We start from the raw sequence: 17,694 nt of genomic DNA, 5'->3' as shown, positions 1-17,694 counted from the left end.
TTTGTATTGATACTAGGCAAAGTCTGTCCCCAAAACTAAGGAGGGGAAACTGCCCCAACAGCGGAGATTTCCTGGGATTTGAGGATAGTACTGTGAGGTTGTGTTTGTGGTCAGGGAGGGAACAGGAGAAGGCCTAGAGATGTCCTACAACCTGAATCCCTCAAACTCAGAATGCTCTCTTTCATAGTTTTAAATCTGTACTCTAGCCCAACCAGGCCTGGCTCTGGGCATTGGAGGCTGGCTGTTTGAGGCACTCCCATTCTGGTAGTGATATCCAAAGCAGATGGTACAGGGTAAGAGCTGCCCTCCGCTTGGCCTGGGATTTACAGGGCATGCTGGATGTGATACTGACCCTTCTGTGGCTAGAACAGGCCCTTCTCCCTCAAATGCCTGCTCATACTTGGTCCTGCTGAGCCCTCAGTCCAGAGGGCCTGAACCTAATGGGCCATTTTTGCCAAGGCTTTTCAATCTTCGGTGGGATTCTGCATTTCTCACCTGTCATTAGAGCCCTGACCCTATCCAGTGTAGAGGTCACAGGAAACGTCAGAACTGATTGCCAAGGCTTCAAGGGAATCTTCCATTCAGACCTGAGCTCTCCCTGTCTGCAGCTCACTTTTCCAAGACCAGGTGGAGGGAACACTATGCCCTACAGGACTTCTAAGAGAAGCGACTTCAGAGTGCTGCCTGAGCTCAGAGTGCTGCTTCGGTGTTTTTCCTTACAACAGGTATTGCTCAGTGGGCGTAGATGTGGGACGGTGAGACATGAGAGAGCCAATGAGGCAGGGTAGTTATGGATGCCCAGCCCACTATTCAACTAATTCAAACAATTTAAACTGTTAAGAAAATTTTCGTGGTTTTATTGTATCATGAGGCATTGAAACATCTGAACAAATCAATATCTGGGCGGTGAGGCAGCTGCTTTCTCCTTCACTTCTTTGGGTTACTAGAGCAACTTGTCAGTAGATTAAAAAAAAAAAAAAAAAGACAACCTTTTGCATTACTTAAGTCTTTCCAAGGCATGCGCTGGTACAACACAAACTTCTCCTGTCAGATGCAACTAGTCTAGCGTCCAAACATCATGCACAACACCTCGGTAGCAGCAGCGCACTGCGCCCACGCCTACCGCGGCCCTGCTCGTTTGTGAATGATATTTGGAGCATCTGGAGGAGTGTGAATAGTATCGGGAAGAGGAGGGAGGAGGAAACAGCATGAGTGCCTGGCTGGGAGGAGGTCAGCCAAAGTTGTGCAGGGCAAGCCTGAACATGTCATTGGTGCAAACCCAAGCATCGTTGATGTTCTTTAATAGGAACATCTGGTGGAACCCCATGATGGGGTCTTCATCGGCCTGTGAGGAGAGAAAAAATGGTTCAGTTAAGTTGGCCAAGGAACAGGAAGGGTGTTCAGTTGGAGGAGAATGCTGACTTGGCAATCAGGTCCTTCTATCTTGGACACAAATCCTAGGAGAGCCCGGGGTACTCGTGATTGTGAACTGACATGATGTATGTAACATTGAACTTGGCACAAAGGGGACTTGAGGTGGCAGCTCATATTGCTATGTACACTTAAACTGCAGAACAACTCAACAGTTAGCTACAGCAATACAAAAGACAACATAGCGCCTCTGAGTCCATGTTTCTGGGCAAAAGTGACCAGTCTGAAAGAGTTCTGTGGCGCTTATCATGTAACTCATGGTAGTCTAAAAACTAAACAGTCTTACTGTCTGATTATGTTAGTCCAGCCACGAGAAGATACCACTAATGACTTTGTACCTGAGAAAAGGCTCAAAACCAAGCTCACACCAATTACAACTCTACAGAGAAAAAAAAAATAATGCATCCCTATCAGGTAATCTGTTTCTTGTCATGTAGCGTATAATATTTGCAACAAAAAAAGGGTGAGAGACCTCCAGCCAAACTGCAGAACACCCCAATGAGGCCTAGTTGAGGTAGAAGCTTAACTAACCAGCTGTGTTTCTAACATCACTGTTTTTTCCAGGAATTATCATCAGCAAGGAGGTAAATCAGTCTTTTGGGGGTTGGACAGAAACACCAGAAAGAACTTAAAGCCAGGTGAAAAGAGGCACTGCTTACTGACCTCAGCCTGGGAAAGTATACCCTGAGACCCCAGAAAAGACCTCCTCACCCCCAAGGCCTATCTGGGCAGGGTATCTTGGACTGGCAGAGGAAACTGACAGGAAAAACCAGGACAGAAGGCAGGTCCATCCAGGTCCAGTGGAGAGGCCTAGAGGGTCACTCTTTCCTTCCACCCTTGTATTGGACTCAGGAAGCCCCGCCTAGCCTAGGGAGAAGGCATGTGGGTCTGATACTCTGGGGACCATAACGCCACATGCCCAGGAGGCTAGAACCTGGTTAAGGGGCAGCTCATCTGTCCTACTTTGGGAAGGAGAGGCTTTTTGGAAATCTTTAGTCTGTTAGAGTATAACAAGTAGGAGTTCCTGGAAGGGCGGTGGGGTGGACGGGCAGAGGCACCAAAGGACCATAGGAAAGCTTTGAAGGTTAACAGGTCTTGAGAAGTGGAACTAGAAATGCAAAGAGAAGCAGGAGTTCCCAGAATCTGCTTTGTTCAGCAGGTTGAAGAGCCAGCAGCCAGCTTGGGGAGTGGTAGCATGGACTCCAGTTCAGGGTCAGCTGCCTGCAGAAGGCTCCCCTACAGCTTGGGGGCAATACAAAGGCCCAGTGGCTGGGGTCACAGCCCTATCCTGTTCCTATACCTCACTGTCCCTTTTCCAAGAAGGCTTTATACCAGTGCTCTCCAATAGGACTTGCTGCAATAATAGAAATATTTTAGGTTTGTGCTATCCAATAGGCAGCCATGAATAACTCTGAGCACCTGAAATATAACTAATGCAACTGAGGAACTACATTTTAATTTTATTTCGCTTTACTTCATGCAATTTAAAAATCGCCCTGTGTGGCTGATGGCTAGAGTGCCGAGCTCGTCTGGGCGTCCCCGAGGCGCAGGACGGGGCCCTGCAAGGCAGCGGCATCATTACCTTGAGCTGGCCCACGACCATGCTGATGATGCAGCTGTCCGGTGTGGGCTGATGGTCCTGCGCCGTGATGCTGTGCTGGATCTTCTGGAATGGAAGGCTCTGCAAGGGAAAGAATAGGTGGTGGGCTGTGGCCAGCAGTGGCAGGAAGGAGCTGCCTGCAGCCCAGCCCTGGCCCTTACTTACAGACAATTTCTCCACAATGGCAGCTTTCCCCTGGAATTGCTGTCCTTCCCACGTAAGGCATGACGCATCAATCTGAAAACCAGGAAATCTGGGGTCAGAGCTTCAGAGCACAAGGAATATCGCTGAGGCCCTGAAAAGACCCCCAAGAGGGTCCTGCTTGGGGAACATGAGTCCATGTCTGTTTCCCTGTCTGTAAAGAAGGGAAATGAGGGTAACTTCCAAACTTCAGACGATTAACAACTTTAATTATACCCCAGCATCACAGAGCCCAAGCTCTGAAAGACTATGTAACAACACACAAACTTATTAATAAGTAAGCTAATCTCCCACTTTTTATCCAAAAAGTTGTATGGCCTTTGATATTGATGAGCTCCAGTCTGGCCACATGTGACCAAGACTCAGTCAAAAACCATCCTGTTGTTTGGGCAGTCAGCACCAGTCCCAGAATAATCATCAGAAATACTTGGAAGAAAAAAAAGAACGAACTGGGAAACATCTATGTTCAACACCATCTCTAGAGCCCAGAGTCAGTTCCACAGAGGCCCCTCCCGTGGGGTCAGGGAGAGGTGGAGGCTGACATAGCCTCTTCTGGGACCCTCCCAACCATCAACATGTAACCCACAGCTTCATTGCCTCCCCACCCCATCTTTCCTACTATAGCCTCCTGGGGCATAGCTCAAAAGTGTCTCTGCTACTCAGCAGCTCTGATATTAGGCAAACTAGTTTTTATCCACCCCCTGACCCCGCCCCAATCTGTTTCCTGATGTTTAAAGGGAAAACGTGCTGAGCTTTACGTAAAACAACATATAAAGTACTCCTTAAAAACGTTGCTAACTCTTCTCTGGGTCAGACCTGCTTTAATTGATTTCAAAAGCAGTAAGACAGAAGTGCCAAAGATCCCAGTCAGACCAGTTTGAGTTTTTAAAACACTCTACCTGTGATAATGACAATCAATTACCTGGGCCGGATCTGGCCTTCCACTGCTAAGATCCCTATCTTTTCTTCAAAATGTCTGAACTGTCCCTGACTTTTTGAGGGAGACAGAGGAGTCTGCCCACAGCTCATCAGGCTCCAAGGCTGTGCGTGATGACTCCTATCACTTCTATCCTGGGCAGACCTGCTAGGCATGGCTTGATCAATCACATTTCTGTTTTGGGCAGGGTCAAATCCAAGTAACTCTTGGTATATATGAACATCATTAACATAGCAGTAAAAAATGCCTACATAGAAGGGTTTCTCAAGAAACACCCACCTCCCATGAGCATTCAGGGGCTTTTAGCTCTTCAAAGGACACTGGACCTGGGGCCTCCAGGAGCGATCTGAGGTGCATTGATGATTCTTACCAGCTGCTGCCTCCAGGGGGCACCAGGAGCCCTAGCCTCTGTTGGCCGCTGCCTGGTCTGGAGCAGAGGCACTCCCAGGACCATGGAAGGGCGAGCCCAGAACATGCTGTCTATGGTACCACTCACGTAGATCCACTAGATCACCTAAGAATCTCACTCATGCAGAAGATGACAGAAAGGCCCATGTGGCCCGGGGAGCTGGGCTAGGCCTTAAGCCCCATATCCCGCGGAGAATAGCTCAGATAAAAGGGCTCAGCCAATCCAGTGAGGGGTACCAGAACTTGTGAACTGGAGGCACTGGCCCCACATCTGAATTGATCCCCTGGAATCCCGTTTTGGTGCTAGAGCAGAAGACTTACATAAATTGCGCCTAGTTGAGTTCTGTCATTATCAAATAACTGGTAGTAATGCTGAATGAAGCTGGATCCAATCTGCTCCCAAATTGGCTTGTCTCCCATTCTGGAGCGTCACCCGGCCTCGTTGAGACCTGTAAGTCCAGCAAGACAGGAAGAGAAGCGTTGGTACCTTGGTACCGTGGAAGCAGCAGGTAGCCAGTCAGTCTCTTCACTGACCCCCACCCCTCCCAAACCTCCTTGAGCAGGCAGTGCTTTGCTGAGGTCTGTGCTCCCGGAGAACACGGAGAGGACCCAGGGAACTGATAAACAATCCCTCAATACAGACAAGTGCAAGGAGCCAGAGGTGGACAACTCAGACCCTCCTGGTGTCAGAATCATGTAGAAGGATGGGTCCTGAGGGCAGAGCCTGGATGAAGGAAGGTCAGAGCAAGTACTACAGAGGATGAGCTTTTGAGGAGGAGCTAAGCACTCTGCCCATTTCTTTTCATTTAATCCTCTCAACAACCTGCACAGCCAGTTACTGCTATTCTTCCCACTTTGCAGGTCAGGAACTACCGATGTCTGAGTAAAGTGTCTTCGACTGCAGCACTCAGGCCCTGAACATTACCCCAGGGCCTTACTGGCAGGTAGAAGACCCAGTGAGAGTGGGGAGAAATGGTTCCTCAAGGTCCCACTTGCAACAAAGACAGCAAGTGATCCTCGCTCACTTTGTCTTAAGGGGGAAGTTTACTTCTTTGAGGCCACATGACATCATTTCATCACCGAGAAGGGTTACATCTACCAACTGGAGAGCTGGGACCATGAGTTCAGAGGATCTCAGATGACAACAGAAATGCTGGGAAGGCAAAGGAACGTTGGGAGGGGAAAATGAGTCATGTTTCTACACCCCATCCCAGCACTGGCTCCATCAGAAGGGCTGCCCCTCTCCGGTCTCCAAGCAAGAGGGGAGCCGCACCCCCTCCACCCCACCCTGCCACAGATATCAGGGATCCAAGGCTGCTAGATGAAAAATCCAAGCCCCAGACAAAAGAGCTTTGGTAGGCTTTGGTAGGCTCCTCCTGGGTAGAGTGGAGCACATCTCGCTGCAGGACCCACGACAGCAGACCTGTTTTCCAATATAGCTGTTTCTGACTGCACAGGACCCACCCACTCTCTACTAATAACAGGACTCTGAACCCAAGTTGTAAGGAGGGGGGTTTGACCGTGGCAGACAACCACTGGCAGTAGTGGGATCTGATGCAAGTCACTGCCATCCTGAGGGCCTCAGCCCTCTTCTCTATAAGGGGGTGGAACCCTGCTGTTGCCAGTGGGGTCTTACTAAGGGAACCCAGTAAAGCTCTTGACTCAGCTTGGTTAGTGCTGGCTTGCTCTGGTCCCTATGACCTCACCCTAAGCCAGAGGAACCAAAGGAAGGACAGTGGAAGTGGGTAGTAGCTTATGCCCAGTTCAGCCAATCTCCCAGCCTGTGACCAATGCTCCAGCCAATGAGGGGCCAGGAAGCTGAGCCAGCTTTATTTTAGGTTCCCTAGGAGGTGGTGGCACTAAAAATAGCAGCACGGTGCTGGGATGACTAAATGTCCAGGAAAGTCTAAAAGCAGCACAGGAGAAAGCTTGGGCCCAGCTGCGCCTGCTTGGGACAAGGAGTGTCCCAGCTTGCTCTCTGCCAAGAAATAGAACAAGTGGGAAAAACATAGGATACACAGCTACTCTCAGCTGCTGTCTTGGTCACATTTTCAAGGGGTCAGACTGCGACAGCACCACATGCAAACTCGGGTCACTGGAGGCATGACAGAGCCCAGCATTGCGCATCTCTGCCCCTTCTGCCGACGACTCACCCATCGCAGTCCAATCCCACCACATCACACTCCCAAGATGCCCTGCTGAGCCCCTCAAGACCTCTGGGGCAGAGGAAAGCTGGAAGAATGAACTAGGGCCATCCTGCCCTCTGCTCTCAGCAGCACTCAGAGAAGGTCTTGGAGGAGTGTGCCCATCAGGAGAAACAACATGAGCACGTGCCTGGGGACACAAGAAGAGATAAGGGCAGGAAACCGGGAAGCAGGAGATGGAGGGTGAGGGGAAATAAGACCAGAAGCTATCCAAAGAAAAGTGGCACCATGTGGTGGGACACTGAGGTGAAGGAAGTGAGGTGTTTTTTCCTTTCTCAACATTGTTCTTAATGGTGTGTAAGTTTCTAACACAAAAACGACTTGGCAGAAGCAGAGGTGGAGTAAAGAGGTTGGAGGGATAAAGGGACAGAAAAGCCCTTTGGCTGGGTAGAGGGGACAGGGCAAAGGGAGCTCTCCTGAGGGACAGGACTACTCAAAAAGGGTGGGCAGGAACCTTCAAAGCTATGTGGATTGAAGACTTTGCTTTAGAGATGTCAAGTGGTGCCCCTGAAGCCCACAGCAATCTTGTTCAAGGCTTGCTTGACCCTGCTGTGTTTACCTCTGTGTAGTAATCATGTGGTCGATTTCACTGTCAGCCCACTTTACAGGTGGAAAAACCAAGGTTCAGCCTGTGGCCCCAACTTGCCCAGTACATCAGTGCTGATCTGAGTTCTCTGGTTAAGGACACTGCTTATTTTCTGCTAATTTTGCGTCCTTGAGTTCTAAGCCACAAGACTGGCCATGTCCCTCCCCTACAAACCCCTCACCCTTGGGTTCAAAGTCAAACACCTGAAGGCCCACAGGTGGCTATCCACACCTGTCCCTAACTCCTCAGCCATTCTCTCCTGCCTCGATCCAGCACCACACCCAAACACACCGGAACTTCAGAGTTTGCTCCTGGGGTTTTTTGCACAGGTGAGTCCTCCCACTGGGATGCCCGCTCTCCCCTCATGTCACCGTTCAGATGCCTCCCATCTGGGTCTTCCTTTGCAGACCCAACTATTGACCCCCAACCCCATGTGCAAGCCTGGATCAGCACACCCAGGGCCCACTCCACTGTGGCTCTGGGCTGTGAGCATTCCCATGTGGTTCTTGCCACATCCCGTCCCACCCCCTGAATCTCCCAGCCCAGAGTCCAGCAAACTATGGGACTTCCAGTTTCTGGCTCCACATCTTCCACAAAGCTTTCACCCTGTAGTTGGGAGGTGGTTATTCTTGAGCCTAGAAAAAGCAGCAGGGTGCAGGGGCCACCTCCCATCCCTGTGGGACACAGGGGAGGGGTGGCTGGGCTGGGGGTTCCCCAGGATGGCCAGCCAGCCCCAGCCTTGCTTCTGATATATTTACTGTGGAAAGAATAGCCTGGAAAGAAACACAATGCCAAGGCTGACGGACAGCCTCACGTGAGGCTGGGGACTGACCTTCATGACAGCTTCTACAGCTCTTCCGAGAGGGCCGCTGACCACCTCCTCCTGCTTCACTCAGGCTGACTGAGGCCAGGCTCCTCGAGGAGCAGAAATGATCTCGGTGACCTCTCACCCACTGAGCATCAGCCTTCACTGACCCTTAGGTCTCTGTGGGTGCAAAGACTCTCTAAGAATGTCTCATACACTGCGGCCCATCCCCAATCAAACCACACAGAGGCAGAGATGCCCCAGTCTTGTCAATGACTTCAAGTAGTTCATAGTCCCTGAGGCTGTCATACACATCAGGTTAAAAGCTCTGGCCCAGGAGATCTCACTGGGTAACAGAAAAAAAACCCCTTCATTTTGCTCCTCAAATTCTGGGTCAGTGTTTCCAGCATTTTGAAACTTGAAACAGTAGTGTCCAGCTGATGTCTCGTTTTCACTAATGCGTATTCAGTGTAGAAATGTGCTCATGGCTTTACATGCATTTTGTTCCAACACCGTGTGAGTCAACTCCCATGTTAGAGATGAGCAAAACAAGGCCCAGCAAGGTCAGCTAAATTTGCTCAAGGTCACGAGCCTAATAAATGGTGGAACTGGATGGAACCAGGCTTAGTGGGCTCCAGGACCAAGACTTCCAGTGACAACCGGTCTGGAGATAAAAACGAATGATACATAGGGCTGAAGCCCTGGTCTCTAACCTTGGCTTTTTCTGAAAGGGGCAAGACAGGCTTGAACCAGGGCTTCCGCCTCCAAACAAAGGCACCAGGCAGACTGCCACAGTAAACAATGGACGTTTTCATGGGGGATGATCTCAGGCTTTTCCTAAACCTTCAAAGTCACAACCCCATTCCGCCATCTCAGCGAAGCAGAGATAAATGTGGGCCTAGCTGGATCTGGGGCAGGACTGGGGTCAGGAGAGTGATGAGAAAGAGGAAGAGGACATTCATTAGTAACTCCACACTTTCAAACAGAAGGATGCTCATGTTGGACGGCCTATCACTGAGGCCCACAGAGAACACCAGATGTGCGAGCTTATAGGGGGATCCTTGAACTCAGCACCAACTCAGCACTACGACCTTCACACCTACTGTCTGCTAGGCCTCAAGAGCCCTGAAGCAGAGGCTGGGAAGGACTCCGACAGGTAGAACTGACAGACAACTCTGGCTTAAACCCAGAGCAGAGGCGTGGACCAAACAGAGTGAGCGTTGTGGGCTGCAACCAGAGGGAAAGACACTGATCTGAAGAGTATTGTATATCGTATGCAGCAGCCTTCCCATTCTCCACTGACAAACTCTCAACCATTTACCCTGCCTTCAAGGCTCTGGGTGACCTGGCCTCCCAGCTATCCAACCTCATCTCCGGCCACCCACTCCTCCCCGTCCTCTGCAGCCACTCTGGGCATCTTCCTATTTCTGGAACATCTTGAGCCTGTTCTCACTGGAGGGCTCTGCAGCTGTTGATCCTTCTACTTGGATCATCCTTCCTCCTAGATGTATCCAGATCCTCCTTCATGTGTCTAGCTCCTTGTCACATGTGTGTCCACTCAAAGGTCACCTCCTCATAGACACCTTCCCTGACCATTCAGTCTAAAGTGGCCTCCTGGTTACTCATTGCATCATCCTGCTTCATCTTCTTAGCACTTGTCACTGCATGAGATTACCATGTTTACATATTTGTTAGCGGTCCCTCTCCCTGACGGGGGCACCCCTGTCTCTGTCTGCAAGGTGCCTCACCTAGGCCCTCTTCTCTGGAGAAGTGTGTTCTGGGAAAACCTTGTTCAATTTAAGTGGCCAGGTGACCCACTTCACCTCCACCCACACCTTCTGACCAATTTGTCAGGAAACAATCCTTTGCCTTCCACCCAGACATCTGTCTGAGCTGTGTGTTAGTGGTGCTTGGCCCCTCCCTCCCACCCCAATTCCCAAGGTTCTGATCACCTGAGGGACAACTGTGGCTGAAGAGGAGGCACAGGACCACGCTGTCAAAGGCCTGGCTGCTAGCCTGCTTCTCCTCTCCCTCATGGCAGGACCCTCCGACCCTGTCTTCATCAGTAATTATGAGGATGTTGGGGTAATCAAATGCAGATATAAAGCAGGACTCAGCTGGCAGGTACGAGGTGAACACTGGGTCAAGAGCTGGGAAGGAGGGTAATCTCAGCCTCCTGTGGGACACCACACTGAGGAACAGCCTTGACCCAGGACTGGCAACAGCCTCGTTCACCACTCACTTGCCTGCAGCTGGGAGAGAAAGCAGCCAAGGTCTGCTGCCCAGGACAGAACCCTTTCCCAGGGCAGACCCCTGAGGTCTAGGTGCCCCAAGCACACTAAGGGCCTTCTCCTCTTCTATTTGGAAAGGGCTCCAGAGGTGTCAGGTTGCCCTGGTTGGCCCAGAAGCGGAATCCTGAGACCTGTATTCTAGTCCCTCTGCTCTGCCCATACTCAGTTCCTGAGTAGCCCTCTTTCCGAAGTGGTTCAGGGATCTCTGGGGCCCTGTCCTAGACAGTTCCCATCCATGAACTTGCTGCTTCATGTACCATCAGTCAAACCCCTGTAAACCAAACAGTTATTACATACATGTGTTCTCTCATTCCAGCCTCTCAGCTGTTAAGCTGGCATGATTACTGCAACTTTGTAGATGAAACCAAGACTCTTGAGACGTTAAGAATTCAAGACCACACAAGGCCACTGGGGCATAGCTGGCATGAAAATGTCTACAAAATTGGCCTGGACTGGAACAGTTGAGAGCCCATGTCAAGTAGCAAGAAGCATAGATGGAAAAATGAAGAATGGAGCCCAGGCCTTTTCTTCCCCTTTGAAATTGGCAAGCTCTATGCCCATCAAAAGGGAAACCCTCTAAGTGCATGCTCGGCCTGTCAGAGCAGGTGTACAACCTACAAATGAGACCGTGCATTGACCTGGGCCTGAACCACTCTGCAAGTGAAACCAATGTCTCTATACAGATGTCCTTCCAGGGGGCTGCAGTTTCTGCCCTGAAGAGACCAGTGGCTCTGATGGACTACCTGAGGCTTTAGGAAACAAACATTCCTGAATTCCCCATTTACTGAGGCAAACTACCCTCAGTTCCCAGGTTCCTTGGACACATCCCTCTCATGAGAGGAGATTCTCCTTTGCCAGGGTAGACCGTTCCCCAGCCTGAGTGCTTAAGGAGTTGGCATATAGCAGGTACCATCAATAAATAAAAGCCCAGGGTAGTGAGAAGGATGAACCCCGGTCCTCTTGTGTCCCTCTTCCCTGGCTACCTTCCTGAGTCACAGTCAGACCTGAACAAATGATTCCTCCCAGGAAGACACATTTCAGCTGAAAGAGTGAGAATGGAGATGGTGCCACACAGACCTGGTGGCATGGGAGCTGACCAGCAGCATCGGTCACCCCTGGAGCCGCTGCAGGGATAACCCGCACGCTAGCACCTCCCTCAGGAAGAGTCTTCAGGAGCTCCTGCTATATGTGGTCAAAGCAAGAAATCACAAAATCTCAAAACTGGGGAAGGCGTTGTTGTTCAGTTGCTAACTGGTGTCTGACTCTTGGCGACCCCATGGACCGCAGGATGCCATGCTCCCCTGTCCTTCACTCTCTCCAGGAGTGTACTCAAATTCATGTCTTTGACTCTGTGATGCTGTCCAACCATCTCATCCTCTGCCGTTCCCTGCTCCTTCTGCCCTCAATCTTTCCTAGCATCAGGGTCTTTTCCAATGAGTTGGCTCTTCACATCAGGTAGCCAAAGTACTGGAGCTTCAGCTTCAGCAGCAGTCCTTCCAATGAATATTTAGGGTTGATTTCCTGTGGGACTGACGGGTTTGATCTCCTAGTAGTCCAAAGGACTCTCAAGTCTTCTCCAATACCATGCAAACCCAACCCCCCCCCCCCACACACACACACACAAACATTCTCATGGCCCATCAGGAAAAAAAATACAGACTTTAAAAACAGGCCCATCAGGAGGTTCAGCTCAAGCCATCCATAGAAATCCTGCCTAACATTCAAGGTCCACCCTGTGGAGAACTTTTTGAATCCACTCCCCAATCTCCAAAAGAACTACTACTCCCTTTCACTTCTGGGGAGGGCACCTCTGTTTCACTCTGGAAAGATGTCCTGATAGATATCATTCCAAGAGCACTGGGCACTTGAATAAGTGACCTGAAAGGGTCTCAGTCAAAGAGGTAGAAGGCACCAAGCCAGCTTCAGGCAGGGAAGGAGGTCATGGGCCACAAAATGCTGGTGAGGTTCTCAGGTACTGGGAAAACACCCAGCAGAAACCTCTGAGGGACGAGGAGCTGGTGACAGAAGATCTATCTAGACTCAACAGCAACAGCAATTTGGAGTGGTGACGGCCAAGTTGCACAAGGGATCCCAGACCTTCCTGGGCCCAGCATCCCGAGGGACACCTTGCTCCATGGTTTCTTCAGGCTCTGGAAAGGAGAGTGGGCTCACTAACAGCCTTTACTCTTTGGTGCTCTGTCACTCAGAAGCCCTCTCCCCCCACCAACCTTTTGCAAAGAGTCCCTTGTGGGTCTCTTCAACTTAGACCTCAATACTTAATAGCAACATTCTGTCTCCCTGACTACTGTGACCTCCTTTCCTCAGCACCGGGACTTGGTAGGAACTCATTATTCTACCTCCAGCTTCTGCCCAGAGCCTGACATACAGAAAAGGGCCACAAAAATGGTGGCTGAGTAAAATGTATCATTGGTGGGAGATGAGAAAAAAATAATTTCAAGCGAGATACTAACGCCTTAGTAAAGGGATTCTAGAATTTTTTGATATAAGGTGCCTTGAATCCTAAAATTTGAGCATTCTTTTACATAAATTATTCTTTCCATCCCAACCCACCAGTTGGAAAGTCAGAAGAAAGTGAAATGTGGCTCAGAGAGGTGAGTTCCACGTCACCAAGTGACACAGTTTTGAGCTGGTTGAGAACCCAGTCTCTTCACAGCCTGACCCTTTATTACGCAGCCATATCCTGAATGTCCCAGGCCAGGCCCCACCACCCAAGTCAGCCGTACAAGACTAGAGAGGGTGCATACTGATTGTAGACAATCTCGGTGTTCTCCTCTTATCTCTGAGCTCTGAGCCGCAGACAGCTTGCCAAATTCCAGAAGGGTCAAGGACTTATGGGGGTCAGGATGCGTAGCAATGGCTAGATGATTGACCCCAGACACAGAAGTTATACGGAACTTAAGGTGTGGAATGAGAGGGAGGGACCTGAATCCCTCCTCCTCCCAGGTAACTTATGAGAAAGATCAACAGCATTTTGACTTCAAAGAAAACCCTTGTGATCAAGTCACCTAGGGCTTTGGAATCTGTGAACTAATCCATAGCCATAAAGCCTAACTCACCTGACACCAGTGTCCTAGAAAGAAGCAACCCAGACAATCTCAAGAAGATCTTGAAATAACTCCTTATGGCACGGTAAAGACATCCAATCACACCGATCCTACGTGTGTCCTGTGGGTACGCCCTCCTTGTTGCCCACCTCCAAGGGCCAACCAGGCCTCTCCTGAGCCTGCTGAATGAACCTGACTAGTTCACGCTCGTAGGCTAGGACATGAACTAGGAGAAAGTGAAAGACAAGGAGAAAGCAGGCCTGGGTGAGGAGATCTAGACAGATCCTTGCCTATCCTCCTTAACCGTGGAAAATGCAACTGCAGGAAAAATTCCAAGGCTTGAGTTCAATGACCAGAAAAATACTACCTGGGGAAATAATCAAGAAAAGGAAAAAAAAAAATTCCAAGGGTGGTGCATTATAGGCTTAACTCAACTCTCCTAAGAGACCTGCCTGCTGCTGAGGCAGGTGTGCACAGACTTGGCTGCTTCTTTAGTACCTGGGAGAACTGTGGCTCATTAGCTGCAGTGGGTCAGAAAATTCAAGGCTTGACAAACTGTCTTTTCCCCATATCCCATGGTCTTCTCTAGACTCGTCCCTTAATTTATCATCACTCAGTCAGGAAGGGCCTTCCCAAAGCCAGCCTGAGGATCACTCTATGGCTAGCTACTCCCCTTCCTCTAGAACTCAATGGAGACCCGGTGCCTTCATTAAAGGCAATTTCCCAAGGCCCAACCAGCTTTCTGCCTATTCAGAGGTCGCTCTGAATGTTGGATGAGTGAGCAAGCAAGAGAGGAAGCCTGACTTTCTGCAGTCTCCAGCCCTAGTTCTGCCACCCAGGATTCAGAAGGGCCTCACAGCCCAAATGTGCCCCTCCCTCAATGTCGCTTGCAGCCCAGCCTCATTTGGCACTAGGCTCACAGACCTCAGACCTGGATTGTACCTTCCCCTCCATCAAACCCCACCTTATTGTTACCATCCTCATGGAATCATCCTCCTCTATGGAGAAGGGCAGACGACTCTAGGAGCAGCAGATGGGAGGATTAGGCTGTACTGAAGATATCTAACAATGTGTTGGAGGCTCATATATTCAGCTTCACCTCCTTGGCTTCCTCCCTTCCTCCCTCCACTAACACAGCCGGCCAACCCACCCACGGCTGAGGTCTGGTCACTGATAGAAAGAAGGGCGGGGGCTGAGCCTACGAGTCCGGAGCCGCCTCGTCTCCTCAGGCCAGATTCTCCAAGGTTGCTGGGGGTTAAGTCCCACATGGAACCCGCTCCCACGCCAGATTCCTTGACCCTGCCCTCCACGCAGAAGAACCTACGCATGAGTTCCGGAGTGGGAGATAGGTTTCGTGCACTCTCAGCCGGCAAACAAGCAAGTGAGCGCTCACCTACATCCTAGCCGAGCTGTGGTTCAGAACCGGAGGAGGGTAGGGCTGCTGCACGCGGGCGCCCTTACCCAATGCTGACTCCGGAACGGGCTGGGTGGCATCTACCCATCCCCGGATCCTTGGCGGGCTGGCGGCAGGACATGGGGATGGGGTCCGCCTGCTGGCCTGCCTGCAGTTTGCGGGACTCGGGCAGGCCTGGCTAGGCCAGACGGGGCGGGGCCCGGAGCGCCCCATCTTGGTGGTCCAGACCAGAGAAAAAGGCCTGGCCTCGGAGCGGTCCGGTGTGCCCGCCACCTGCACGGTACGCCCGAAATAGGTTCCTGGCTTCCTCTGTGTTCCCCCGGCCGCCGCCTCAGAGGACCGGCGGGAGGCGGAGCCGAGCGCGACACATGGCCCCGGCCCCGCGCGGCTTTGGGGCCGCCGGGGGGGGTAGGGGAGGGGCCGCCCGGGGACTTGCAGCAGAAGCTCCAGGCGACCCGGAGCACAGCTCCTGCGGCCCAGCCCCCGCCCCGGCGCGCTAGCCCCGACACTCACCCGAGGGGCTGGCACGATGGCGGCAGCAGCGGCGGCAACCCAGCGCGGTCTGCGACCGACTGTCCCTTCCCCCCTGCCTTCCCTTGCCACCCCGCTGCACTCTGGGAAACGCAGTCCTCCTCGTGCTCTTTTCTAGTATAGGTGCGCTAGGAAAAAACTACCATTCCCGACGTCCTATGCGCCGAGGCCCAGACACGGCCCGCAGCGCGGGAGGTGAGGCTAAGTTAGGGAGGGAGGCCGCCGGGGCGAGCCCCTGAGAATTGTGGTCTAGCGGAAGCCTCTGGAACACCCGAGCTTGGCGCCAGGCTGGGGTCAGGCCTCGGTTGTCGCCAAGTCCCAGCTGGTCCGGCCCCGCCCAGCTTTCGCGGCCTTTCGGTGTTGGCCCCGCCTCCGTGGGAGCTTGGCCTGTTCTCAAACTGGCCTAGCCTCCCCTCCCTGGGCCCCGGAGCTGTTTCCGCTCGCAAGCCCCCCTTCCCTTTGGTGCTGTGGCCGCCCCTGCGGCTCTTCCGAGTGGAGCTCCAAGGCTTCCCTGGGCGGAACCCACAGCTTCTGTTGTCCCAACATTCTTGCGCCCTGCCTGGTGCAAGTTGGACCCAAAGCAAGCGAGGCTTTCCTGGGCTGGAAACAAGATTACTCTTAAAGATTTCTGCAGTTAGGGTGTACAAAGCATTCTCACAAGTTTTTTTGTTGGTGGTGGTTTTTGCATCAGGCAGGGCAGCTAAGAATCTTGGTTTTATTAATGAAAAAAGATAAATAACTGGCGCGCCCAAACCTTCCCCGTGATTTAAGTGGTTAAGTTGTCCATCATCTCCCTCCCGCCCATTACCCTTTTCTTTCAACACCCATTTTCGTTGTCGTTTCCTGGGTAGCACAAACATTTGAAGGTGTGTTATCGGTCAGGCCTGCTGGGGAAATGCTTTGCAGCTAAGCGGGGGGACCACAGGTTAAGTTTATAGACACAAGGTTTCTCCTAGTCAGAGATTTCTCAGTACTCCTGTTCGTCCAGAAATTTTATACCTTCACAGATCCTCACCATCAGCCCCACCCCTCCACCTGGGGATGGCTGGTAAGACCAGACCAGGCTTCTGTCATTAAATCCCAGATCTGTATTATTTTGCCTGACTAGATTCTTCTCTTATTACTCAGTCAGGGAGACTGCATTGCCCTGCTTGTGGTGTATCTAGGGCCTCCCTTGCTCTGAGCTGTCTGCCTCCCTTCTAGAAGATAAAACACCCCAAAGATTGTGTGCTCGTCACATCCAGACACTAGCGAATCCTGACCAGTTTGGCTCTTCTCACTCTGTCCTGGGAGTGCTGCTGAGAGGTTCAAGAGACCCAAAGTTGAAAATCTTAAATCCCTTCAGCAAACAGGAGCTAAATGATACACTAAGGAGCATGGCTGGAGCCTGGGAAAATTCTCACTCCTAATGAAGGCGGGTGGGGACAGCTGAATGAGTGACCCAACAGCTGCCCATAAAGGGCTACAGTCCCTGCTGGCCTGGAAGGGTACTGCTGTGCTTCCACCACCTTATGACCAGCCAGAACTAACCCCAGGAAGGGACAGATACAGTCCCTTCCCTAACTAGGCACCTGCACAACCTATTTCCCACTTCTCGTCCCCAACAGACACTTGTTTCTCAAGTCAATGCCAAGGGGTCAGAAGAACAGAGAGTGGAAGGATATTTTAGAGTTATTCCAGTTTGAAACTACAGGGAAAGCCCCAGGTAAGTGGCTTTTTCCATAAGCAACAGAGAAAAGAAACATGTTTTATGGAGCCCCAAGTATCATTTGTGCCCCAATACACATGTTAAACACTGCTAGCTTTAAAGGCATTTGTTGCCAGCTTTGAGCTAAATGACTTGGAACCACAGATAAAAATGTCACCTTGTCACTACAGTCTAAATAAAGATGCTAACAGCCAAGAAAATGAGTCAAGAGATGACAAATCTCAACTCATGCTTAAATTCCTCTGAGGATCCACCTCCTTCACAATGAAAGTGCACCAAGGTCAAAGGTATCCATATTCCTTTTAAGAACCCATGGCTGGCTCCAGCTGTGGTCTTCACTGATTTAAGTAACTGCATGTCCATGTGTGCCAGACACTGTACTAGGCCTAAGGGGAGAATAGTAAGCAAAATTCAATTCCAGCTGAAAATTCTTAAGGAATTCAAAACCCCCAGAGAAGTGCCACAATTCAGCTTAGTTCTCAGTTGCTTCTTCCCCAGTTGAAAGCACACAGG

At 51.1% G+C, this 17,694-nt stretch overlaps 1 protein-coding gene across 2 annotated transcripts; it reads right to left on the bottom strand.

Moving 5' to 3' along the window:
* Positions 1-827: 827 nt before the first annotated feature.
* On the bottom strand, positions 828-15,967 carry NUTF2 (nuclear transport factor 2). Of its 2 annotated transcripts, XM_069550014.1 has the most exons (6): positions 15,456-15,734; positions 8,200-8,352; positions 4,899-5,026; positions 3,197-3,268; positions 3,014-3,112; positions 828-1,345 (listed from the first exon to the last, which is right to left on the bottom strand). In XM_069550014.1, the coding sequence occupies exons 3-6, from the start codon at positions 4,995-4,997 to the stop codon at positions 1,232-1,234; spliced, it is 384 nt and encodes a 127-aa protein (XP_069406115.1). In that variant the 5' UTR covers positions 4,998-5,026; positions 8,200-8,352; positions 15,456-15,734; the 3' UTR covers positions 828-1,231. The 2 variants fall into 2 exon arrangements, with proteins under 2 accessions (XP_069406115.1, XP_069406114.1); XM_069550013.1 differs by lacking the exon at positions 8,200-8,352 and having other exon boundaries at positions 15,456-15,967.
* Positions 15,968-17,694: the final 1,727 nt, after the last annotated feature.

Source organism: Ovis canadensis, chromosome 14 (genome assembly GCF_042477335.2).
Source record: "Ovis canadensis isolate MfBH-ARS-UI-01 breed Bighorn chromosome 14, ARS-UI_OviCan_v2, whole genome shotgun sequence".
Classification (NCBI taxonomy): Eukaryota; Metazoa; Chordata; class Mammalia; order Artiodactyla; family Bovidae; genus Ovis; species Ovis canadensis.
The sequence above is the reverse complement of the archived record's forward strand: the minus strand, read 5'-3'. Positions and strand labels throughout refer to the sequence as shown.